Source organism: Salmo salar, chromosome ssa23 (assembly GCF_905237065.1).
Source record: "Salmo salar chromosome ssa23, Ssal_v3.1, whole genome shotgun sequence".
Taxonomy (NCBI): Eukaryota; Metazoa; Chordata; class Actinopteri; order Salmoniformes; family Salmonidae; genus Salmo; species Salmo salar.
The window spans coordinates 43275848-43303207 of record NC_059464.1 but is presented as its reverse complement, the minus strand read 5'-3'; the positions used below and the strand labels follow the sequence as shown (position 1 = coordinate 43303207).

The 27360-nt window shown below is 48.5% G+C and overlaps 1 protein-coding gene across 5 annotated transcripts in view; it reads left to right on the top strand.

The window, feature by feature from the left end:
* LOC106584692 (zinc finger protein 609) overlaps positions 1–27360 on the top strand; it is a 215446-nt gene that overhangs the window by 141935 nt on the left and 46151 nt on the right. For all 5 annotated transcript variants that reach the window (XM_014170195.2, XM_014170194.2, XM_014170199.2 and 2 more), the window contains one exon: positions 10533–10764. In XM_014170195.2, the coding sequence (XP_014025670.2) occupies positions 10533–10764 (232 nt within the window). The remainder of the gene's footprint in view (positions 1–10532; positions 10765–27360) is intronic.

The window sequence follows — 27360 nt, the reverse complement described above, 5'->3', positions numbered from 1 at the left end:
AATAGATTACCGTCGTTGGGTTAGCATTCAGATAGTCATGTGAATAGATTACTGTGGATTGGGTTAGCATTCAGGTAGTCATGTGAATAGATTACCGTCGTTGGGTTAGTATTCAGGTAGTCATGTGAATAGATTACCGTCGTTGGGTTAGTATTCAGGTAGTCATGTGAATAGATTACTGTGGATTGGGTTAGCATTCAGGTAGTCATGTGAATAGATTACTGTGGATTGGGTTAGCATTCAGGTAGTCATGTGAATAGATTACTGTGGATTGGGTTAGCATTCAGGTAGTCATGTGAATAGATTACTGTGGATTGGGTTAGCATTCAGATAGTCATGTGAATAGATTACTGTGGATTGGGTTAGCATTCAGGTAGTCATGTGAATAGATTACTGTGGATTGGGTTAGCATTCAGATAGTCATGTGAATAGATTACTGTGGATTGGGTTAGCATTCAGATAGTCATGTGAATAGATTACTGTGGATTGGGTTAGCATTCAGGTAGTCATGTGAGTAGATTACTGTGGATTGGGTTAGCATTCAGGTAGTCATGTGAATAGATTACTGTGGATTGGGTTAGCATTCAGGTAGTCATGTGAATAGATTACTGTGGATTGGGTTAGCATTCAGGTAGTCATGTGAATAGATTACTGTGGATTGGGTTAGCATTCAGGTAGTCATGTGAATAGATTACTGTGGATTGGGTTAGCATTCAGATAGTCATGTGAATAGATTACTGTGGATTGGGTTAGCATTCAGGTAGTCATGTGAATAGATTACTGTGGATTGGGTTAGCATTCAGGTAGTCATGTGAGTAGATTACTGTGGATTGGGTTAGCATTCAGGTAGTCATGTGAATAGATTACTGTGGATTGGGTTAGCATTCAGGTAGTCATGTGAATAGATTACTGTGGATTGGGTTAGCATTCAGATAGTCATGTGAATAGATTACTGTGGATTGGGTTAGCATTCAGGTAGTCATGTGAATAGATTACTGTGGATTGGGTTAGCATTCAGGTAGTCATGTGAATAGATTACTGTGGATTGGGTTAGCATTCAGGTAGTCATGTGAATAGATTACTGTGGATTGGGTTAGCATTCAGGTAGTCATGTGAATAGATTACTGTGGATTGGGTTAGCATTCAGGTAGTCATGTGAATAGATTACTGTGGATTGGGTTAGCATTCAGGTAGTCATGTGAATAGATTACTGTGGATTGGGTTAGCATTCAGGTAGTCATGTGAATAGATTACCGTGGATTGGGTTAGCATTCAGGTAGTCATGTTCCCTAGGCACGTTGTCACATATTCATGTCAAATCAAATTTGATCAAGTGCGCCAAATACAACAGGTGTAGACTTTAATGTGAAATGCTTACCTACGAGGGCTTTCACAACAATGCAGAGATAACAAGAAAAATGTGATTTAATTTAATTTTTTTTTAAATGTTTTTAATTGTAACACAATAAATAACAATAACAGGCGTTTTACTACCTGGGTCAGTTAGTGGTCAGAGGTGGAGGAGGTCACTGTACGGTTAAAGGTGAGCATACCTGGGTCAGTTAGTGGTCAGAGGTGGAGGAGGTCACTGTACGGTTAAAGGTGAGCATGTGGCTCTGGAGTCTCTCCAGCTGGGCTTGTTTTTCAGTGCAAACAGGATGTGTCGACTTGGGTCGATGATTAATTTAAGCCTGTGAAGACATGGAGAATGCCTCCAATCAGTTCAAATTAGCCAAGAGGCAAGTGGACTAATACAAATGTGCCCTCAAAGAAATGATTGAGGATTGTCGCTTAATTCCCCATTCTTCTTGTTCAATTCTAATTTACGTCAAATCATTTTTATGCCTTATTAAGTTTCTAATGCTTAGGCTAAACGTTGAAGCAGGCTCTTTTGTAGTATCTCAATTGGTTACGTTCATCTGTGGTGTAGTTTACAGACCCTCAAGTCTGCTTAACTGCTTACAATCTAAATGATTCTGCGTCGTTTTCCTCCGTCACGCTTTACATTTTTCTGCTTCTCTCCCCTGACATTATGTTGTGGGGGGGGACTTGTATGGCAGATGTATTTTCAACAGTGATGGGGCCATCTCCTGTGGTTACCGGGGACTCTTGACACGGCCTGAACTCTGCTTCCTAACCCCTACCTGACTCCAACCTCCCCAGCAGGGACTGGTCACCACCTCCCAGCGTGTCCCATTCAGAGGGATGTTGGGAAGGTGACATCACCCATCCAGGGGCCTCAGGGATCTGGTCCTGAATTTGAAACACTTACTCTGTTGTGGAAAGGAGGGGGTGGGAGGGTGAGCAGGAATGTTCTGTGAACTCAATGGAATTTAAGCTGTAACACACTCTCCTGCCAAAACCAAATGTTGTGTTTCTGGGAGATTCCATTCCTATTATACCAGTTCTCTTCGGCCTCTACGCTTACCTTTTTTTCAGACCGTTTTTCCAGACCTCTTTTCCTCGCTTCCCCTTGTTTAGTTTTTTGTGATTGTTTTCCTAAGGGAGCATTGATTGTCCTCTGTGCCAGCGTGAAAGTGGATATGGTTGTTTGATGATGGGTTTGGGGGGACACACCTGAGATGATGCCCATTGGCTCAGCAGACCGTCATGAGCAGGTAGGGGCATTACCCCTAAAAAGACTTATAAAGTATAGGGCTGTTCTGTCGTTTCTGTTTTGGTAGGGCTTATTTAGCTTAGTGAAGCTTTATGTTGATTTAAAGACAATCCCCAATCATTTACTACCTGAATAGTGTTGCGGTTGTATTGGAGCCTAGACCTATTAACAGCTGAGGTTTTCATCAATGCTTTTTACCCAATAGGACAACATTCCCACAGCAGTCTTTCCTAACATGGCGCACTGCCACAATTATGATTTGCAATACTTAAATCATATGTTGAACAGTAAAGAAAAGCCTTTTAAAAAGTTTCTATTTGGGATTAAACGTTGAGTCGTTGGACAGACCCAATCCTTTTACAACCTCAGAGTCCCAGTTGCAGGGTGTGGACAAAGCACATGGTGCGTGTGTGCAGGCCTGGCGAAGTGAAAACCTTTCTGAGAAAAACGACCGCTGAACCACTAATAGTCCACTTGAGCCCACAAAAAGGAGAAAGACTGGCAGGAATAATGGATGTTTTTGTTGTAGGTTTCAGCTGGAGCTTCCACTGAGGTTATGCATCCATTTAGATTCCTGCTTCCATTTCCCCCACAGCTAGAGACTGGTCCTCCTCCCTGCTCTTTTGCAAGGCTAAAGTCTGTAGTCTAGAGGGTGGGTTTGTGTTTGGTGGTCTCTCCCTTCAGTCGTAAGCATCTTTGTTTTGGAGTAATCTGAAGCTTGGGTATGTAAGCATGCTTTTAGTCGACGGTTAGAAGAATTCCTCAGACCAATGCCGTTTTCTGGTCCGCGTTCTTCTCTATGGAGCCTACACTTACCAATAAGCCATTAGTTTATGATAACGTTTCGCTTGGGTTTTCGTACATTGCCTTGCTAGCTGACAATTGAGGAGAAATGCTCGGTGTTCTGAGCCTCTGACTAATCCAGGAGGACGGGTGGCCGAGCGCAACACCCTGACTGTAATCCAGGAGGGCGGGTGGCCTAGTGCGACACCCTGACTGTAATCCAGGAGGGCAGGTGGCCTAGTGCGACACCCTGACTGTAATCCAGGAGGGCGGGTGGCTGAGCGCGACACCCTGACTGTAATCCAGGAGGGCGGGTGGCTGAGCGCGACACCCTGACTGTAATCCAGGAGGACGGGTGGCTGAGCGCGACACCCTGACTGTAATCCAGGAGGACGGGTGGCTGAGCGCGACACCCTGACTGTAATCCAGGAGGACGGGTGGCTGAGCGCGACACCCTGACTGTAATCCAGGAGGACGGGTGGCTGAGCGCGACACCCTGACTGTAATCCAGGAGGACGGGTGGCTGAGCGCGACACCCTGACTGTAATCCAGGAGGACGGGTGGCTGAGCGCGACACCCTGACTGTAATCCAGGAGGACGGGCGGTTGTGCGCGACACCCTGACTGTAATCCAGGAGGACGGGCGGTTGTGCGCGACACCCTGACTGTAATCCAGGAGGACGGGCGGTTGTGCGCGACACCCTGACTGTAATCTAGGAGGAGTGGCGCGACACCCTGACTGTAATCCAGGAGGAGGGGCGCGACACCCTGACTGTTGTGGGTAATGAACTGTTCCCTACAGGGTGTGGGTAATGAACTGTTCCCTACAGGGTGTGGGTAATGAACTGTTCCCTACAGGGTGTGGGTAATGAACTGTTCCCTAAAAGGTGTGGGTAATGAACTGTTCCCTACAGGGTGTGGGTAATGAACTGTTCCCTAAAAGGTGTGGGTAATGAACTGTTCCCTACAGGGTGTGGGTAATGAACTGTTCCCTACAGGGTGTGGGTAATGAACTGTTCCCTACAGGGTGTGGGTAATGAACTGTTCCCTACAGGGTGTGGGTAATGAACTGTTCCCTACAGGGTGTGGGTAATGAACTGTTCCCTAAAAGGTGTGGGTAATGAACTGTTCCCTACAGGGTGTGGGTAATGAACTGTTCCCTACAGGGTGTGGGTAATGAACTGTTCCCTACAGGGTGTGGGTAATGAACTGTTCCCTACAGGGTGTGGGTAATGAACTGTTCCCTACAGGGTGTGGGTAATGAACTGTTCCCTAAAAGGTGTGGGTAATGAACTGTTCCCTACAGGGTGTGGGTAATGAACTGTTCCCTACAGGGTGTGGGTAATGAACTGTTCCCTACAGGGTGTGGGTAATGAACTGTTCCCTACAGGGTGTGGGTAATGAACTGTTCCCTACAGGGTGTGGGTAATGAACTGTTCCCTACAGGGTGTGGGTAATGAACTGTTCCCTACAGGGTGTGGGTAATGAACTGTTCCCTACAGGGTGTGGGTAATGAACTGTTCCCTAAAAGGTGTGGGTAATGAGTCACCTCGTCAGGCCCTGGACAGACTCCTCACAGCCTTTGCTAACAGTGTGGCAGTAGAATGTTTAGTAGCCAGCCTGTAAATCCAGGGAGCTGCAGAGTCAACCAGCATGGAGATGGAGCCAGTGAGAGAGATGTTGAATTTAGCATCAGAGGACAACCACCGAGTGAGTGTTCACATAACCACAGGAGTTTTTCCTCAGTCCGGAGCATTTGGCTTTGCCTGACAGAGTGACGCTCTCTGGGATGCTAATCATAGACGAGTCCTCCTTGTGCGTCTGCCTGCCAGCCTTGCTGCGACAACATTCACAACTGGCATGATTAAACCAGCGGCATAGCAACAATCAGTGTCTCAATTCTGGAAAGACAGGACTATCTCAATGAATTATCTTCATCTAAATTCCCTGATAAAGTGGTTGTTTGGGGTGCTCATCAATGCATGATCGTTGGCTATATGATGCCTTCCTCATTCATCTCCAGCGCCATCTCTGATATTCTCTGAGGGCTCAATGATCTCCCTGACGATGAGGGCCTTTTAAAGAGGCAGTACCAGAGCTCCCCGGGGGGGGGCCCGCCGGTACAAGCTGCTGGCGCTGGCTGCTGCTCCAATTAAAGGCCCCACTTCGCTGAGCACAATTCATCAGGGAGCTTGTTGCTTAACTGCCAAAACACACAGCGAGAGTCTCAATACTAACAAATGTTCCCGTGTGGCTCAGTTGGTAGAGCATGGTGTTTGTAACACCAGGGTTGTGGGTTCGATTGCCATGGGGGACCAGTACGAAATTGTATGCATTCACTACTGTAAGTCGCTCTGGATAAGAGTGTATGCTAAATGTATGTATGTATATATATATATATATATATATGTCATTTTGTTGCCGTCCTCGTCTACACCCCTCTTCCTAGTTCCTCCAACTCCCCCTTCTCACGGTGGAGCCTCTTTGCTTACTGGGCTGCCTGTGAGAGTCAAAGAAACCAGATAAGTGATTGTGTAAATACCTCCTTATCCACCACGTGTGTGGAAGTCATTAACGGTATCGTCAACACCGCTGCAGTGGCAGCGTCATTCACACTTTAGTGTGAAGCGCTCTTTACACCATACAACTTTTCTCTCATTCAGATAATGGATTGTATTTACCAAGCTCCTTTCATTGCAATGTTTTAAGACTCTTCAAATTGTGTTGGAGTTAGTGTTTCCCTTCTCAATTGTTGTTTTTTTGTTTTACCGTATGCAGCAAGACGGGTAGGTTTTTACTAAAATGAGTTTGTCTAGCCAGTCAGTAAGCAATGACGTCATGGGGGTTTGTTTATCCAATTATAATTTTCCCCCTTTATTTAACTAGGCAAGTCAGTTAAGAACACATTTTTATTTACAATGACTGCCTACCCCGGCCAAACCCAGACGGCGCTCGACAAATTGCGCTCCGCCCTATTGGACTCCCAATCGCTGCCGTTTGTGATACAGCCTGGAATCGAACCAGGGTGTCTGTAGTGACGCCTCTAGCACTGCGATGCAGTGCCTTAGACCGCTGCGCCACTCCGGAGCCCCCTAATGAGAGTATGATGTAGGGTCGAGCTCATCAGTACTTTCATACTTGAAGCACTTCTGTTGTTCTGTAAACAAGGCCTGACATCATCTCAACACACTGTAAGGTAACCTCCAACAGCACTAAACAACACCCAAATAACAGGTTTGCTATGAAAAGTTGACAACGGAAGCAATGCCGTCACAGGGGTTTGTCTACGATAAGGGCGTACATTCTTGAGAAAGGAGTGTTGCAGCGTCTCTGTTTCCATTCATACATACAGCTGTGTGTGGACAAAAGGAATATGTAAGAATGCTGTTCATTGACTACATTGACAACAGCTCAGCATTCAACACCATAGTACTCTCCAAGCTCATCATCAAGCTGGAGGCCCTGGGTCTCAACCCCGCCCTGTCCAATTGGGTCCTGGACTTTCTGATAGGCTGCCCCCAGGTGGTGAAGGTAGGAAACAACTTCTCCACTTCGCTGACCCTCAACACTGGGGCCCCACAAGGTTGTGTGCTCAGCCCCCTCCTGTACTCCCTGTACACCTACGGCTGCGTGGCCACGCACGCCTCCAGCTCAATCATCAAGTTTGCAGACGACACAATAGTGGGCTTAATTACCAACAATGACGAGACGGCCTACAGGGAGGAGGCGAGGGCACTCGGAGTGTGTCAGGAAAACAACCTCTCACTCAACGTCAACAAAAGATGATGAGATGATTGTGGACTTTGGGTAACAGCAGAGAGAGCACCCCCTTATCCACATCGATGGAACAGCAGTGGAGAAGGTGGAAAGTTTTAAGTTCCTCGGCGTACACATCACAGGCAAACTGAAATGATCCATCCACACAGACAGTGTGGTGAAGAAGGCGCAATGGCGCCTCTTCAACCTCAGGAGGCTGAAGAAATTTGACTTGTCACCCAAAATCCTGACAAACTTTTACAGATGCACAATCGAGAGCATGCTGTCAGGCTGTATCACAGCCTGGTACGGCAACTGCACCGCCCTCAACCGCAAGGTTCTCCAGAGGGTGGTGCGGTCTGCCCAATGCATCATCGGGGGCAAACAACCTGCCCTCCAGGACACCTACAGCACCCGATGTCACAGGAAGGCCAAAAAGATCATCAAGGATAACAACCACCCGAGCCACGGCCTGTTCACACTGCTACCATCCAGAAGGCGACGTCAGTACAGGTGCATCAAAGCTGGGACCGAGAGACTGAAAAACAGCTTTTATCTCAAGGCCATCAGACTGTTAAACAGCAATCACTAACTCAGAGAGGCTGCTGCCTACACTGAGACCCAATCACTGGCCACTTTAATAAATGGATCACTGGTCACTTTAAATAATGTCTACATATCTTACATTAGTCATATATATATATATACTGTATTTTATACCATCTATTGCACCTTGCCTATGCCGCTCAGCCATCGCTCATCCATATACTTACATGTACATATTCTCATTCACCCCTTTAGATTTGTGTGTATTAGGTAGTTGTTGGGGAATTGTTAGATTACTTGTTAGATATTACTGCACTGTCGGAACTAGAAGCACAAGCATTTCTCTACACTCATATTAACATCTGCTAACCATGTGTTTGTGACAAATAAAATGTCATTTGTGTTTACTAGGGGTGTGGTTGACTGACAGCCCCGGTCCGTTGCTAGTTTTCATCACCGTATTCTACTAGCTCCAGGGCAGATGATGTGTTTGCTCAGGGGCTGTTGTCCCATGGGAAAGTGGTAGGAACTAAAGGCCAGTCCCCTCTGCAGATCTGCTGATTTGGTCTGGACTTGACACTTCCTCGTTGATTAGCCCTGTGTTTCAGCTTCTCTTCGGCTAGCCAGCTTAAATCCCTCACAGCGTGACCTTCGCCTGGTTTCTCCACGCAATACAATCATATATTCACCTTTTTTCTCCCTAACACACACAGGCTTTTCCCAAAGGCTGTACATTTTAAACCAGGTTGACTGAAGTGGATTGGTGAGTCTCTTCCAGACACCACTTCATGCAACTCCCCCTCTGTATAGTAAGCCAACACCAAGCAATTGGGGTGGCAGGTTGCCTAGTGGTTAGATCAAATCCCCGAGCTGACAAGGTAAAAATCTGTCGTTCTGCCCCTGAACAAGGCAGTTAACCCAGTGTTCCTAGGTCGCCATTGAAAATAAGAATTTGTTCTTAACTGAGTTGCCTAGTTAAAGGTTCGATTTAAAAAAAATGGTAAAATCTTAAACAATTCTCCCTAAAGTTCCATCCACACTGTTGTCGAAATAGCAAGTATATGTTAAGTGTAGTTGTAGGCTAGATGTTGCCATATCCTGACCCCAATAGTTTCCATGTACATTTCCTCTTACCTCACGGAATGACAGCTACTGCTAAATAAATAGCAAGACCTCAAGTATATTTATATAAACTATTTCCATTGTTGCCTTTTCTCATATTGTGTGGATTGATCTACTGCACTGTTTTCTTTGGAAGTTTGGTTTGGAAATGGTTCTGTTTGGAACATAGACCAAGAACTGCTCTCTTTCTGCCGTTCCCCTGCTATGCTTGGTTTTATTTTGCGGTAAAATAGATATCTTTTTAAACGCTGCACTTTCATGTGTGTCGAGTCAATAAACACCACTAATTAGATTGTCAAATTGGCTCCCCCGCGCAACCCTGAGCAAGAACTTGAAATAATGTCTACGGACAAGGTGCTTTATTACAGCCGTAACTTATGTTTTGAATGATTTGGTGCACTTAAGAGTTCTCAGCCATGAGTAATAATCATAGAGGACGTTAATGACCTCCACCATGGAGGTTAAATAAGCTAGTGCTACCACCTCAGCTTTCAGGAATATGGCTGACTAGCTCACACTGTAGGAAAGCTAGTCAGACCTCCCTTATTAAAGCCAGCCGTTTACATGAGGTTGCTCTGTAGCTGATTCGGCTTGCCCAAATAGTGGGGTACATTTATTTATCAAATCAAATCCTGGGCCTTCCGGGGGGGGGGGGTTCAGTGGGTTTGTGAGAGGCTGAGAGCTCAGGCCAGAACAGTATGCTGTAGTTAAACCGGTATACTGAAGAGAAGGGTTTCACTCTCTAGGGTACTAATGTTCAACATTCACAGAGCAGGGGAAATGCCCTGCCACCGCTGCCAACAACAAGTAATGTTCAACATTCACAGAGCAGGGGAAATGCCCTGCCACCGCTGCCAACAACAAGTAATGTTCAACATTCACAGAGCAGGGGAAATGCCCTGCCACCGCTGCCAACAACAAGTAATGTTCAACATTCACAGAGCAGGGGAAATGCCCTGCCACCGCTGCCAACAACAAGTAATGTTCAACATTCACAGAGCAGGGGAAATGCCCTGCCACCGCTGCCAACAACAAGTAATGTTCAACATTCACAGAGCAGGGGAAATGCCCTGCCACCGCTGCCAACAACAAGTAATGTTCAACATTCACAGAGCAGGGGAAATGCCCTGCCACCGCTGCCAACAACAAGTAATGTTCAACATTCACAGAGCAGGGGAAATGCCCTGCCACCGCTGCCAACAACAAGTAATGTTCAACATTCACAGAGCAGGGGAAATGCCCTGCCACCACTGCCAACAACAAGTAATGTTCAACATTCACAGAGCAGGGGAAATGCCCTGCCACCGCTGCCAACAACAAGTAATGTTCAACATTCACAGAGCAGGGGAAATGCCCTGCCACCACTGCCAACAACAAGTAATGTTCAACATTCACAGAGCAGGGGAAATGCCCTGCCACCGCTGCCAACAACAAGTAATGTTCAACATTCACAGAGCAGGGGAAATGCCCTGCCACCGCTGCCAACAACAAGCAAGGAATGCTATGACTATCACTGTATCTGAACTCTATTCTTATCAATACTTGCCACCCTTCACATTTTGTTGTGCCTATCGTAACGTAGGAACGGCCTCCTTTTGTGTGGTCTATGTCAGCTTTTGTGTGGTCTATGTCAGCTTTTGTGTGGTCTATGTCAGCTTTTGTGTGGTCTATGTCAGCTTTTGTTTATCATGATATCTCTTTTCTCCCAGATGGAGTCTCCGGTCTCCACGCCCGCCACTCCACCCCTCCATCTCATGGTGCCGGTGGGCAACAGCAATGACAGCATCGCCTCACCCTGTGAGCAGATCATGGTGCGCACGCGCTCAGTGGCGTCCAACACGACAGACATGGCCTTGGCCACGGAGCCCGAGTGTCTGGGGCCCTGCGAGCCTGGGACCAGCGTTAACCTGGAGGGTATCGTCTGGCAGGAGACCGAGGACGGTAAGGGTTGTTCTATGGGCTGAGGGAACACAGGGATATTATGTTGCTATAGTCTCTGTTTGGGGGGGTTTGGTTTCCTTGTAGTTGTCTATTGTAAAGCGTCTTTGGGTAAAAACACTGTACAAGTACTAGGTTATTTATTGTTATGGGAAGGGACCAGAGCAATTTTTTGTGTGAAAAAACCCTATATATTTTCTCTTTTTGTGGGAAAAGGGAAATGTGTTGCCTGGGATTTCTTCATTTTTTTTGTGTGTGATTTCAGTGTGCTCACCCACACATCCTGGGGCCTTTTATTTTATGTAGGGCCTCCCGATAAAATGTCATGAGGAGGAAAAGCAAGATGTTTAGTTTTCTTTTATCCGCTGCCATAAGTACAACTGGTATGAATTGTAAGCCTCTCTTCGGATATATAATTCATTCATTAATGCAGAAGAGACATTCTTCAAAGAGGTGCATTTGGCAGTTTTTCTGTGAGTGAAACCACCGCCTACAATGGGAGATAGCTCATCAGCATTCCAGGGGCCGAGGGTCTTGTCTGCTTTGTGTGTTCACAGTGAGTCGGTCTACCCTCTATAGCCTGCTCGTCTGCCCTTCTCCCTCGCTCAGTAATGGAAGAAAGGAAACCGCTGCCGTCGCCGCCTCCTCATTTTCAGCAGTTAGCCATTACAGATTAAAAAACATCTCATTTCACCAAAACCTTCAGATCTGTCGTCCTCGGCACAGGCACAGCTAGCCCGCCTGCTCGGACATGCTTTTCCCCCTCAGGGATGCTAATGTGTTTAAACTGAAGCACTGTGCAGCACCAGACTGTCTTTAATGATTCAGTGCTGTGGTTAGAACACAGCTTATCCACAAAGTAGCTTACAGTCACTTACAAACCTTTCTGTTTCGAGAGGACGGGAAAGATCCTCTATGAGGAGGTGCTGTCTGACTCCTGGTCCTCAGTGAGGAGGTCCTCAGTGAGGTGGTGCTGTCTGACTCCTGGTCCTCAGTGAGGCGGTGCTGTCTGACTCCTGGTCCTCAGTGAGGTGGTGCTGTCTGACTCCTGGTCCTCAGTGAGGTGGTGCTGTCTGACTCCTGGTCCTCAGTGAGGAGGTGCTGTCTGACTCCTGGTCCTCAGTGAGGTGGTGCTGTCTGACTCCTGGTCCTCAGTGAGGTGGTGCTGTCTGACTCCTGGTCCTCAGTGAGGTGGTGCTGTCTGACTCCTGGTCCTCAGTGAGGTGGTGCTGTCTGACTCCTGGTCCTCAGTGAGGTGGTGCTGTCTGACTCCTGGTCCTCAGTGAGGCGGTGCTGTCTGACTCCTGGTCCTCAGTGAGGTGGTGCTGTCTGACTCCTGGTCCTCAGTGAGGCGGTGCTGTCTGACTCCTGGTCCTCAGTGAGGCGGTGCTGTCTGACTCCTGGTCCTCAGTGAGGCGGTGCTGTCTGACTCCTGGTCCTCAGTGAGGTGGTGCTGTCTGACTCCTGGTCCTCAGTGAGGCGGTGCTGTCTGACTCCTGGTCCTCAGTGAGGCGGTGCTGTCTGACTCCTGGTCCTCAGTGAGGCGGTGCTGTCTGACTCCTGGTCCTCAGTGAGGCGGTGCTGTCTGACTCCTGGTCCTCAGTGAGGCGGTGCTGTCTGACTCCTGGTCCTCAGTGAGGAGGTGCTGTCTGACTCCTGGTCCTCAGTGAGGCGGTGCTGTCTGACTCCTGGTCCTCAGTGAGGCGGTGCTGTCTGACTCCTGGTCCTCAGTGAGGAGGTGCTGTCTGACTCCTGGTCCTCAGTGAGGTGGTGCTGTCTGACTCCTGGTCCTCAGTGAGGCGGTGCTGTCTGACTCCTGGTCCTCAGTGAGGTGGTGCTGTCTGACTCCTGGTCCTCAGTGAGGTGGTGCTGTCTGACTCCTGGTCCTCAGTGAGGAGGTGCTGTCTGACTCCTGGTCCTCAGTGAGGTGGTGCTGTCTGACTCCTGGTCCTCAGTGAGGTGGTGCTGTCTGACTCCTGGTCCTCAGTGAGGCGGTGCTGTCTGACTCCTGGTCCTCAGTGAGGCGGTGCTGTCTGACTCCTGGTCCTCAGTGAGGTGGTGCTGTCTGACTCCTGGTCCTCTGTGAGGTGGTGCTGTCTGACTCCTGGTCCTCAGTGAGGCGGTGCTGTCTGACTCCTGGTCCTCAGTGAGGCGGTGCTGTCTGACTCCTGGTCCTCAGTGAGGCGGTGCTGTCTGACTCCTGGTCCTCAGTGAGGCGGTGCTGTCTGACTCCTGGTCCTCTGTGAGGAGGTGCTGTCTGACTCCTGGTCCTCAGTGAGGTGGTGCTGTCTGACTCCTGGTCCTCAGTGAGGCGGTGCTGTCTGACTCCTGGTCCTCAGTGAGGTGGTGCTGTCTGACTCCTGGTCCTCAGTGAGGCGGTGCTGTCTGACTCCTGGTCCTCAGTGAGGAGGTGCTGTCTGACTCCTGGTCCTCAGTGAGGCGGTGCTGTCTGACTCCTGGTCCTCAGTGAGGCGGTGCTGTCTGACTCCTGGTCCTCAGTGAGGCGGTGCTGTCTGACTCCTGGTCCTCAGTGAGGAGGTGCTGTCTGACTCCTGGTCCTCAGTGAGGCGGTGCTGTCTGACTCCTGGTCCTCAGTGAGGTGGTGCTGTCTGACTCCTGGTCCTCAGTGAGGAGGTGCTGTCTGACTCCTGGTCCTCAGTGAGGTGGTGCTGTCTGACTCCTGGTCCTCAGTGAGGAGGTGCTGTCTGACTCCTGGTCCTCAGTGAGGCGGTGCTGTCTGACTCCTGGTCCTCAGTGAGGCGGTGCTGTCTGACTCCTGGTCCTCAGTGAGGAGGTGCTGTCTGACTCCTGGTCCTCAGTGAGGTGGTGCTGTCTGACTCCTGGTCCTCAGTGAGGTGGTGCTGTCTGACTCCTGGTCCTCAGTGAGGCGGTGCTGTCTGACTCCTGGTCCTCAGTGAGGCGGTGCTGTCTGACTCCTGGTCCTCAGTGAGGTGGTGCTGTCTGACTCCTGGTCCTCAGTGAGGTGGTGCTGTCTGACTCCTGGTCCTCAGTGAGGTGGTGCTGTCTGACTCCTGGTCCTCAGTGAGGTGGTGCTGTCTGACTCCTGGTCCTCAGTGAGGCGGTGCTGTCTGACTCCTGGTCCTCTATGAGGTGGTGCTGTCTGACTCCTGGTCCTCAGTGAGGCGGTGCTGTCTGACTCCTGGTCCTCTATGAGGTGGTGCTGTCTGACTCCTGGTCCTCAGTGAGGCGGTGCTGTCTGACTCCTGGTTTGGCTGCAGACGTGCCCACGTGCCCCCACGCATTCCATGACCCCCGCCGCCACGATGTGGTTAGATCAACACACACAGTTCACCCTGTGGCGGCTGCAGAGCAGGAGATGTGACTGGGGAAGCTGAGAGATAGTGACTAGCTGGTTCCCATCTCCCCCCCTTCTTCCTCCTCTCTGTCCAGTAATGATTCAGTGCCTTGTTTGAGGTGTCACCGTGTTGCTCCCCCCAGGTCTCACCCTACCTCAGCAGCAGCCCCCTCCTCACCTGACATAGAGATTAAGCACTGGGAGCAATAGACTGTAGACATCAAGGCTGAACAGCGTCCACTTCAGTGCAGGACAGAGAGAGATGCCGTGTGTATGGAAGGAGAGCCTTGACCACTTCATCTGTTTAAGGAGGGGGGCTATTTAATACCTGTTGTTAGAAGCTGAACGTTCCGGAAGCGCGTGTGTATCGCTGTGACTGTTTATCGTTACATGATTAAAACGTCTTAGGATTTATCCACACCCTGTCTTCCGACGTACTCGTATGCAAATCAAGACAATGTGCACTCCCTGTAGTGCCAGAAAGAGAGATTATTTAAGCAATGAGGTACGAGGGGGTATATCACGGCCAAGGCACTCTGCGTTGCGTCGTGCTTAAGAACATCCCATAGCCGTGGTATATTGGCCATATATCACAAACCGCTGAGGTGCCTTATTGCTATTATAAACTGGTTACCAACGTAATTACAACAGTAAAAATATGTTTTGTCATACCCGTGGTATACCACGGCTGTCAGCCAATCAGCATTCAGGGCTCGAACCACCCAGTTTGTAATAGTCAATATATTCTACATGTTTTCCCCCTCAGTGGTGCATTTACACATCACTCAACACGTCAGCTGCATATCCACAGCTGCCTTCATTAAAGTGGGTCGCGTTAGTTGGTTCGCGATATTTCACTACCAAATGCTGACCTTTCTTTCCCGTGTGGTATGTATAGAGTGTTGTGTAGATCAATGAGCAACCCCATGCTGGACCTGACAGGGAGGAGTGTAGGCAGGGGAGGAGAGGCCCCTGAACCCTCCAGCCACCCTGACACACACACACACACAGGCCAAGACCCGCGCTCGCTCCCCCACTGTGGGGTTGCCACAGTTACAGGCGTCTACGCCCGGACATTTTTTGATTTAATGTGTTATGATTTGGGGATTAAATTAACTTTGAACACAAGCCAGTTTTTTGGGGGGGGTGGGCTGTAGAATTTTGTGGCGTTTGGACAAAGAACAATGGAAAAATGTGCGAGTGGAGAAAGCTGTGAGGAGTGAAATATCTATCAATATAGCTCTGCCACGCTGTTTGAAACAATATAGCTCTGCCACGCTGTTTGAAACAATATAGCTCTGCCACGCTGTTTGAAACCATATAGCTCTGCCACGCTGTTTGGAACAATATAGCTCTGCCACGCTGTTTGGAACAATATAGCTCTGCCACGCTGTTTGGAACAATATAGCTCTGCCACGCTGTTTGAAACAATATAGCTCTGCCACGCTGTTTGAAACAATATAGCTCTGCCACGCTGTTTGAAACAATATAGCTCTGCCACGCTGTTTGAAACAATATAGCTCTGCCACGCTGTTTGAAACAATATAGCTCTGCCACGCTGTTTGAAACAATATAGCTCTGCCACGCTGTTTGAAACAATATAGCTCTGCCACGCTGTTTGAAACAATATAGCTCTGCCACGCTGTTTGGAACAATATAGCTCTGCCACGCTGTTTGAAACAATGGAGCTCTGCCACGCTGTTTGAAACAATATAGCTCTGCCACGCTGTTTGAAACAATGGAGCTCTGCCACGCTGTTTGAAACAATATAGCTCTGCCACGCTGTTTGAAACAATATAGCTCTGCCACGCTGTTTGAAACAATATAGCTCTGCCACGCTGTTTGAAACAATATAGCTCTGCCACGCTGTTTGAAACAATATAGCTCTGCCACGCTGTTTGAAACAATATAGCTCTGCCACGCTGTTTGAAACAATATAGCTCTGCCACGCTGTTTGGAACAATATAGCTCTGCCACGCTGTTTGAAACAATGGAGCTCTGCCACGCTGTTTGAAACAATGGAGCTCTGCCACGCTGTTTGAAACAATATAGCTCTGCCACGCTGTTTGAAACAATGGAGCTCTGCCACGCTGTTTGAAACAATATAGCTCTGCCACGCTGTTTGAAACAATATAGCTCTGCCACGCTGTTTGAAACAATGGAGCTCTGCCACGCTGTTTGAAACAATATAGCTCTGCCACGCTGTTTGAAACAATGGAGCTCTGCCACGCTGTTTGAAACAATATAGCTCTGCCACGCTGTTTGAAACAATATAGCTCTGCCACGCTGTTTGAAACAATGGAGCTCTGCCACGCTGTTTGAAACAATATAGCTCTGCCACGCTGTTTGAAACAATGGAGCTCTGCCACGCTGTTTGAAACAATATAGCTCTGCCACGCTGTTTGAAACAATATAGCTCTGCCACGCTGTTTGAAACAATATAGCTCTGCCACGCTGTTTGAAACAATATAGCTCTGCCACGCTGTTTGGAACAATATAGCTCTGCCACGCTGTTTGAAACAATGGAGCTCTGCCACGCTGTTTGAAACAATATAGCTCTGCCACGCTGTTTGAAACAATGGAGCTCTGCCACGCTGTTTGAAACAATATAGCTCTGCCACGCTGTTTGAAACAATGGAGCTCTGCCACGCTGTTTGAAACAATATAGCTCTGCCACGCTGTTTGAAACAATATAGCTCTGCCACGCTGTTTGAAACAATGGAGCTCTGCCACGCTGTTTGAAACAATATAGCTCTGCCACGCTGTTTGAAACAATGGAGCTCTGCCACGCTGTTTGAAACAATGGAGCTCTGCCACGCTGTTTGAAACAATATAGCTCTGCCACGCTGTTTGGAACAATATAGCTCTGCCACGCTGTTTGAAACAATATAGCTCTGCCACGCTGTTTGAAACAATATCGCTCTGCCACGCTGTTTGAAACAATATAGCTCTGCCACGCTGTTTGAAACAATATAGCTCTGCCACGCTGTTTGAAACAATATAGCTCTGCCACGCTGTTTGAAACAATATAGCTCTGCCACGCTGTTTGAAACAATATAGCTCTGCCACGCTGTTTGAAACAATGGAGCTCTGCCACGCTGTTTGAAACAATGGAGCTCTGCCACGCTGTTTGAAACAATATAGCTCTGCCACGCTGTTTGAAACAATATAGCTCTGCCACGCTGTTTGAAACAATGGAGCTCTGCCACGCTGTTTGAAACAATAGAGCTCTGCCACGCTGTTTGAAACAATATAGCTCTGCCACGCTGTTTGAAACAATATATCTCTGCCACGCTGTTTGAAACAATATAGCTCTGCCACGCTGTTTGAAACAATATAGCTCTGCCACGCTGTTTGAAACAATATAGCTCTGCCACGCTGTTTGAAACAATATAGCTCTGCCACGCTGTTTGAAACAATATAGCTCTGCCACGCTGTTTGAAACAATATAGCTCTGCCATGCTGTTTGAAACAATGGAGCTCTGCCACGCTGTTTGAAACAATATAGCTCTGCCACGCTGTTTGAAACAATGGAGCTCTGCCACGCTGTTTGAAACAATATAGCTCTGCCACGCTGTTTGAAACAATATAGCTCTGCCACGCTGTTTGAAACAATATAGCTCTGCCACGCTGTTTGAAACAATATAGCTCTGCCACGCTGTTTGAAACAATATAGCTCTGCCACGCTGTTTGAAACAATATAGCTCTGCCACGCTGTTTGAAACAATATAGCTCTGCCACGCTGTTTGGAACAATATAGCTCTGCCACGCTGTTTGAAACAATGGAGCTCTGCCACGCTGTTTGAAACAATGGAGCTCTGCCACGCTGTTTGAAACAATATAGCTCTGCCACGCTGTTTGAAACAATGGAGCTCTGCCACGCTGTTTGAAACAATATAGCTCTGCCACGCTGTTTGAAACAATGGAGCTCTGCCACGCTGTTTGAAACAATATAGCTCTGCCACGCTGTTTGAAACAATATAGCTCTGCCACGCTGTTTGAAACAATGGAGCTCTGCCACGCTGTTTGAAACAATATAGCTCTGCCACGCTGTTTGAAACAATGGAGCTCTGCCACGCTGTTTGAAACAATATAGCTCTGCCACGCTGTTTGAAACAATATAGCTCTGCCACGCTGTTTGAAACAATATAGCTCTGCCACGCTGTTTGAAACAATATAGCTCTGCCACGCTGTTTGAAACAATATAGCTCTGCCACGCTGTTTGAAACAATGGAGCTCTGCCACGCTGTTTGAAACAATATAGCTCTGCCACGCTGTTTGAAACAATGGAGCTCTGCCACGCTGTTTGAAACAATATAGCTCTGCCACGCTGTTTGAAACAATATAGCTCTGCCACGCTGTTTGAAACAATATAGCTCTGCCACGCTGTTTGAAACAATATAGCTCTGCCACGCTGTTTGGAACAATATAGCTCTGCCACGCTGTTTGAAACAATGGAGCTCTGCCACGCTGTTTGGAACAATGGAGCTCTGCCACGCTGTTTGAAACAATATAGCTCTGCCACGCTGTTTGAAACAATGGAGCTCTGCCACGCTGTTTGAAACAATATAGCTCTGCCACGCTGTTTGAAACAATGGAGCTCTGCCACGCTGTTTGAAACAATATAGCTCTGCCACGCTGTTTGAAACAATATAGCTCTGCCACGCTGTTTGAAACAATGGAGCTCTGCCACGCTGTTTGAAACAATATAGCTCTGCCACGCTGTTTGAAACAATGGAGCTCTGCCACGCTGTTTGAAACAATGGAGCTCTGCCACGCTGTTTGAAACAATATAGCTCTGCCACGCTGTTTGAAACAATATAGCTCTGCCACGCTGTTTGAAACAATATAGCTCTGCCACGCTGTTTGAAACAATATAGCTCTGCCACGCTGTTTGAAACAATATAGCTCTGCCACGCTGTTTGAAACAATATAGCTCTGCCACGCTGTTTGAAACAATATAGCTCTGCCACACTGTTTGAAACAATATAGCTCTGCCACGCTGTTTGAAACAATGGAGCTCTGCCACGCTGTTTGAAACAATATAGCTCTGCCACGCTGTTTGAAACAATATAGCTCTGCCACGCTGTTTGAAACAATATAGCTCTGCCACGCTGTTTGAAACAATATAGCTCTGCCACGCTGTTTGAAACAATATAGCTCTGCCACGCTGTTTGAAACAATATAGCTCTGCCACGCTGTTTGAAACAATATAGCTCTGCCACGCTGTTTGAAACAATATCGCTCTGCCACGCTGTTTGAAACAATATAGCTCTGCCACGCTGTTTGGAACAATATAGCTCTGCCACGCTGTTTGAAACATTATAGCTCTGCCACGCTGTTTGAAACAATTGGTTGCTAAGCCAACTGAGAAAGCCCTTCTCGCTCAGATCTCTTGATTCACTCGGTCCAACACAGGTTGTCAGAAAAGCCCGTTGCTTTTACCCCGGCTTGTTTTTGTCCCCGTCCAACAAGAATAAAATGATGATGGACACAGATGTGGACGTGTAGTTTGTCTACGTAGGCGAGCTGATCTGAACACAATCACACACACACACACACAATCACACACACACACACACACACACACACACACACACACACACACACACACACACACACACACATCACACACACACAATCACACACACACTGTGAGGAGCCCCAAGGGGCCTCTGCAGTTTCCCTGGCAGAGAGATTCACTGTGGTGTCAGTGAAGCTCGCTCGGAGCATGCTCTCACTACATCACTCACTCTCCCAGTCCTGTGGTTTTGGCCTCTCACTCTCCCAGTCCTGTGGTTTTGGTCTCTCACTCTCCCAGTCCTGTGGTTTTGGTCTCTCACTCTCCCAGTCCTGTGGTTTTGGTCTCTCACTCTCCCAGTCCTGTGGTTTAGGTCACTCACTCTCCCAGTCCTGTGGTTTTGGTCTCTCACTCTCCCAGTCCTGTGGTTTTGGCCTCTCGCTTTCTTTTTCAATCACTCATCCCCTTCTGTCCACAGCTAGGCCTCGCTCCATTCCATCCATGGTCTTTCACACTTGATCTTGGGTTCGGATGCAACCCACGGTGAGGCAGCTAGCCAGCCCTAGCGTACGTTCAACTCAGCTCAGCCCAACCCAGCCCTACTGGCCTAGACAGCCCAGCCCAACCCAGCCCTACTGGTCTAGACAGCCCAGCCCTACTGGTCTAAACAGCCCAGCCCAGCCCAGCCCTACTGGTCTAAACAGCCCAGCCCAACCCAGCCCTACTGGTCTAGACAGCCCAGCCCAGCCCTACTGGTCTAGACAGCCCAACCCTACTGGCCTAGACAGCCCAGCCCAACCCAGTCCAGCCCTACTGGTCTAGACAGCCCAGCCCAACCCAGCCCTACTGGTCTAGACAGCCCAGCCCAACCCAGCCCTACTGGTCTAGACAGCCCAGCCCAGTCCAGCCCTACTGGTCTAGACAGCCCAGCCCAACCCAGCCCTACTGGCCTAGACAGCCCAGCCCTACTGGTCTAGACAGCCCAGCCCTACTGGTCTAGATAGCCCAGCCCAGCCCTACTGGTCTAGACAGCCCAGCCCAACCCAGCCCTACTGGTCTAGACAGCCCAGCCCAGCCCTACTGGTCTAAACAGCCCAGCCCAACCCAGCCCTACTGGCCTAGACAGCCCAGCCCAACCCAGCCCTACTGGTCTAGACAGCCCAGCCCTACTGGTCTAGACAGCCCAGCCCTACTGGTCTAGACAGCCCAGCCCTACTGGTCTAGACAGCTCAGCCCAACCCAGCCCTACTGGTCTAGACAGCCCAGCCCAACCCAGCCCTACTGGTCTAGACAGCCCAGCCCAACCCAGCCCTACTGGTCTAGACAGCCCAGCCCAGTCCAGCCCTACTGGTCTAGACAGCCCAGCCCAACCCAGCCCTACTGGTCTAGACAGCCCAGCCCAGCCCTACTGGTCTAAACAGCCCAGCCCAACCCAGCCCTACTGGCCTAGACAGCCCAGCCCAACCCAGCCCTACTGGTCTAGACAGCCCAGCCCTACTGGTCTAGACAGCCCAGCCCAACCCAGCCCTACTGGCCTAGACAGCCCAGCCCTACTGGTCTAGACAGCCCAGCCCAACCCAGTCCAGCCCTACTGGTCTAGACAGCCCAGCCCAGTCCAGCCCTACTGGTCTAGACAACCCAACCCAGCCAGTCTAGACAGCCCAGCCCAACCCTACTGGTCTAGACAGCCCAGCCCTACTGGTCTAGACAGCCCAGCCCTACTGGTCTAGACAGCCCAGCCCAACCCAGCCAGTCTAGACAGCCCAGCCCAGCCCTACTGGTCTAGACAGCCCAGCCCTACTGGTCTAGACAGCCCAGCCCAGCCCAGCCCTACTGGTCTAGACAGCCCAGCCCAACCCAGCCCTACTGGTCTAGACAGCCCAGCCCAACCCAGTCCAGCCCTACTGGTCTAGACAGCCCAGCCCTGCTGGACGATAACTATAACAATCAAAAAAATTTAAGGTTTTTCTAATCAGGGTATCCGCAGGTCCTTAGTCTTAAACTCTTAAATTCATTTATTTAAATTAAAGGCCTTAAAATGTCTTAAATTCAGTTTTCAATAGTCTTAAAAATGCGACTGGAAATGAATGTTTCCGTTAAATTGCGCAGCTGCTTAATCTGTAAAATAAAATGGTAAATATGCTAAAGCACTTCACATGCAGCCTATGACTTGTGTGTGTGTGAGTCCACCGTTGCCAGATGAGAGAACAGCGAATAAGGTAGGCCAAAAAATGGATGGCCAATTCGAAACGTTCCTTGTAGGTCAGCTAGTTAGCTCACGCGACCATTTGCATTATGAAATCACAGGGAATTTCATTTGTTCGTGTCATTTTAACGGAAAACCGATAAAACATTTTTTAAAAAGCCTGTTTAAACGTTAAGAAAAATGTTCCATTTATCACAGCCATAGCACAGATCATCCAATTCATTTTAGTCATTTAGTAAACGCTCTTGTCCAGAGTGACTTAAAGTAGCAATGAGGATTAAGTGCCTTGCTCAAGGTCACATCAACAGATTTTACACCTAGTTGGTTTGACCTTTTTGTTTACTGGCCCAACGCTCTTAACCACTAGGTAATATTTAACTTCTTACTTCCCCTACACATTCCCCTGTGCAATAGGCTACTGTATATAAAACGTATGTATTTATAAAGCCCTTTTTACATCAGCAGATGTCACAAAGTGCTATACAGAAACCCAGCCTAAAACACCAGAGAGCAAGCAATGCAGATGTAGAAGCACAGTGGCTAGGAAAAACTCCCGAGAAAGGGAGGAACCTATGAAGAAACCTAGAGAGGAACCAGGCTCTGAGGGGTGGCCAGTGCTGAGTGGAGATTATAAGTACATGGCCATTAAGGGCAGATCGTTCTTCAAGCAGTTCATAGATGACGAGCAGGGTCAAACGTTAGCAGGCTAGTTGGCTAGCAACCTTACAAGCTGATTTGTAAGAAATTCAAAGTATTTTCTTGTAAGTTGGCAGAAAATTCAATTCAAATGTTTTTCCCGGCATGACTTCGGCTTTAATCGGAATTCCGATCAGTTTTATCCAATTACGCAAAAAATAGAAAAGTGAGATGTAACTTTGCATTGTGACTTTTGATGCGTATACTAACGCAAATCCATATGTGTGATTTCTACTTATGCTACCTATCCATTCAATAGGTCTACAGCGTGCAAAATGTTCCTCTAGTATGATTGCTCGCCAACATTTTAATAATTATACAAGTTCATTGCTATAGTTATCTTTATAGTTATCATCTTTGGTGTGGATGGCACTTTTTGTGTTAGTATAAAGGTGCGGATGGCCCTTTGTGTTAGTATAACGGTGCGGATGGCCCTTTGTGTTAGTATAAAGGTGTGGATGGCACTTTTTGTGTTAGTATAAAGGTGTGGATGGCCCTTTGTGTTAGTATAAAGGTGCAGATGGCCCTTTGTGTTAGTATAAAGGTGCGGATGGCCCTTTGTGTTAGTATAAAGGTGTGGATGGCACTTTTTGTGTTAGTATAAAGGTGTGGATGGCACTTTTTGTGTTAGTATAAAGGTGCGGATGGCCCTTTGTGTTAGTATAAAGGTGTGGATGGCCCTTTGTGTTAGTATAAAGGTGCGGATGGCCCTTTGTGTTAGTATAAAGGTGTGGATGGCACTTTTTGTGTTAGTATAAAGGTGCGGATGGCCCTTTGTGTTAGTATAAAGGTGCGGATGGCCCTTTGTGTTAGTATAACGGTGCGGATGGCCCTTTGTGTTAGTATAAAGGTGCGGATGGCCCTTTGTGTTAGTATAAAGGTGTGGATGGCACTTTTTGTGTTAGTATAAAGGTGCGGATGGCCCTTTGTGTTAGTATAAAGGTGCGGATGGCCCATTGTGTTAGTATAACGGTGCGGATGGCCCTTTGTGTTAGTATAAAGGTGCGGATGGCCCTTTATGTTAGTATAAAGGTGTGGATGGCCCTTTGTGTTAGTATAAAGGTGTGGATGGCCCTTTGTGTTAGTATAAAGGTGCGGATGGCCCTTTGTGTTAGTATAAAGCTGCGGATGGCCCTTTGTGTTAGTATAAAGGTGCGGATGGCCCTTTGTGTTAGTATAACGGTGCGGATGGCCCTTTGTGTTAGTATAAAGGTGCGGATGGCCCTTTGTGTTAGTATAAAGGTGTGGATGGCCCTTTATGTTAGTATAAAGGTGCGGATGGCCCTTTGTGTTAGTATAAAGCTGCGGATGGCCCTTTGTGTTAGTATAACGGTGCGGATGGCCCTTTGTGTTAGTATAAAGCTGCGGATGGCCCTTTGTGTTAGTATAACGGTGCGGATGGCCCTTTGTGTTAGTATAACGGTGCAGATGGCCCTTTGTGTTAGTATAACGGTGCGGATGGCCCTTTGTGTTAGTATAACGGTGCGGATGGCCCTTTGTGTTAGTATAACGGTGCGGATGGCCCTTTGTGTTAGTATAACGGTGCGGATGGCCCTTTGTGTTAGTATAACGGTGCGGATGGCCCTTTGTGTTAGTATAAAGGTGCGGATGGCCCTTTGTGTTAGTATAAAGGTGTGGATGGCCCTTTGTGTTAGTATAAAGGTGTGGATGGCCCTTTGTGTTAGTATAAAGGTGCGGATGGCCCATTGTGTTAGTATAAAGGTGTGGATGGCCCTTTATGTTAGTATAAAGGTGCGGATGGCCCTTTGTGTTAGTATAACGGTGCGGATGGCCCTTTGTGTTAGTATAACGGTGCGGATGGCCCTTTGTGTTAGTATAACGGTGCGGATGGCCCTTTGTGTTAGTATAAAGGTGCGGATGGCCCTTTGTGTTAGTATAACGGTGCGGATGGCCCTTTGTGTTAGTATAAAGGTGCGGATGGCCCTTTGTGTTAGTATAACGGTGCGGATGGCCCTTTGTGTTAGTATAACGGTGCGGATGGCCCTTTGTGTTAGGGTGCGGATGGCCCTTTGTGTTAGTATAACGGTGCGGATGGCCCTTTGTGTTAGTATAACGGTGCGGATGGCCCTTTGTGTTAGTATAAAGGTGCGGATGGCCCTTTATGTTAGTATGACGTGCGGATGGCCCTTTGTGTTAGTATAAAGGTGTGGAAATTTGTGACTGACCCCTATTAAATGTATGCAGTGTGTGTGTGGTCAGTGAGTTAAGGCCTACTACAACAGGGAGCAGCAGAAGGGGTCAGTCAGTGTGTCGTGGTCAGGGAGCAGCAGAAGGGGTCAGTCAGTGTGTCGTGGTCAGGGAGCAGCAGAAGGGGTCAGTCAGTGTGTCGTGGTCAGGGAGCAGCAGAAGGGGTCAGTCAGTGTGTCGTGGTCAGGGAGCAGCAGAAGGGGTCAGTCAGTGTGTCGTGGTCAGGGAGCAGCAGAAGGGGTCAGTCAGTGTGTCGTGGTCAGGGAGCAGCAGAAGGGGTCAGTCAGTGTGTCGTGGTCAGGGAGCAGCAGAAGGGGTCAGTCAGTGTGTCGTGGTCAGGGAGCAGCAGAAGGGGTCAGTCAGTGTGTCGTGGTCAGGGAGCAGCAGAAGGGGTCAGTCAGTGTGTCGTGGTCAGGGAGCAGCAGAAGGGGTCAGTCAGTGTGTCGTGGTCAGGGAGCAGCAGAAGGGGTCAGTCAGTGTGTCGTGGTCAGGGAGCAGCAGAAGGGGTCAGTCAGTGTGTCGTGGTCAGGGAGCAGCAGAAGGGGTCAGTCAGTGTGTCGTGGTCAGGGAGCAGCAGAAGGGGTCAGTCAGTGTGTCGTGGTCAGGGAGCAGCAGAAGGGGTCAGTCAGTGTGTCGTGGTCAGGGAGCAGCAGAAGGGGTCAGTCAGTGTGTCGTGGTCAGGGAGCAGCAGAAGGGGTCAGTCAGTGTGTCTGCACAATCAGTTAACACTCCAAGGTCTCAGTGTGAGGGCTTGTTTTTCAGCCCCAGGGAAGCACAGACGGCACACGGCTGCCAAGCCCTCTGCCCTCAGAGGAAATGAAAAGAACGAGGAGGAGGAGGGGATTTGGAGCTGTTCTCTCTCCCTTCCATTCAGCGGAGTCGCTCAGCTTGTGTTAAATGGCTGGTGAAATGATTTCAAAAGGGGGAGCTCCCGCCAGCGGGAGACCCCCCTCACCCTGGTCATGTGACCCGGATAATCAGAGAGTCGTCACCGTAGCCTCGCTACAGGATTAAGACCTCATCAACACAGATAAAAGTTTGTTGATTACCTAATTCAATTTTAGTTATTAGCCTTATTTGAACAAAAATAGGAGAAGCACCAATGTGACCTCATGTATCCATATTGGCACAATTACTGAGACCAGTTGAATGTTAGTGCCAGATTGGCCTCCAGACTTCATCCTTATTGGAACAACAAGATAAGGGTGATAACTTTTGAAAGCCCAGCTCCAACACAGATTTCAGCTACATGGTTCTAGCTAGCTTTGTGTGTGGGAGAGTGTAATCCAATGCCACAGAAAGCCTGAATCACGATGGCTGAGTTTATCAGTTACCATTTAACAGTGAAGGGATTTTATTCCTTTATACCCGGTAGTCGATTGGCACCGTTCCCTCTGGGATTAAAGCCTTTATCACTGTTATCAACACTTGGGGCAATGTAGAATAATCCCACACAGTTCTCGTCAACACAATGCCTTTTAAAGGTCAATTAAGAACATAAAGTCTCTGATGGGATTGTGTACTGGTGGGTGATGCTAGCTCAGGTCCTTTATTTAGTCCTCCAGCCATTTACATTATATGGCTTTTGTCCACTCTCATCTATTTGACCTGCAGTTGGTGAACGGGGAAAAAATCTAATACGACTAGTTAAATGAGAATGGTGCCTGGGGGCCTCAGACGACCTGCAGACTTGACCCACCGCAGGGGAGGGGGGCCTCAGTGGCCAGGGGGAGGAGGATTACGGGGTCCATGCCTGCCCATTTAATGAAAGACCTACCAGCGGGGGAAAGATGAAACTGGTGACCCAGGCAGGAGAGGTTCCCAGACCTCTAGGCTCCCTCTGGGAGCTTGTCAACTCTTTGTTGCCATTAGAGAGGCTTTTGATGGGAGAGGCGAGGAGAAGTGGTCTTTGTTGCTCTGCAGGGGGCAGTGGAAGGGAAGGGGTTCCTAGCTAGTGCCCTTGAGAATCAACATGGGGGCAACCGGTTCATGTCTCTCATAGCTTCTTTCTCTCTCATTGTATCTTGCCATTTTACTTTTCTTATTACTCTTTTCTGTCTCCATTTCTTCCTGGGCCTCTTTCTCTTTTGCTGTTGCTTACTTTCCACTTCCTGGGCCTTTCCGCTTCCTGGGCCTTTCCGCTTCCTGGGCCTTTCCGCTTCCTGGGCTTGATAGAAATGAGCCAGGCTAACTCCAATGTATTTAGCAGATGAGGAAGAGAAGCCTATTTTGGTTGCCTATTTTTCACTTGCTAAATCCAGTCATTTTAACCAACTGTAATAAGTTCAGAAGCTACTTGACTCCTTCACACATCCACTCACACAAACCCTTATAAAGTCGTGAAAAAATGTTCAACTCGGCCATGGAGAAGGAAAAATAATTACCTCCAAATCCTCCAATCCTATCTGAAGATCTGCTCTGTACGCGCTTTGGTTCAGTAAGACTCCGCCAAGTGGAGCTTGTAGTCTGAGTTTGGGCTTGTCAGCCGTGTCAGTTTGCTGCTCTTTGTAAGCGCAGTCTGTGGAGAGGTATGCAAAACAACCGCAGAGTCCCACACCACAAGTATGAAAAACAGCCTGGCTTTTCCTCTCCGCAATGAGCCATTCTCCAACTGGCTGTCTTCTACAAGCCCTACAATCCCTGGCAGGTTTG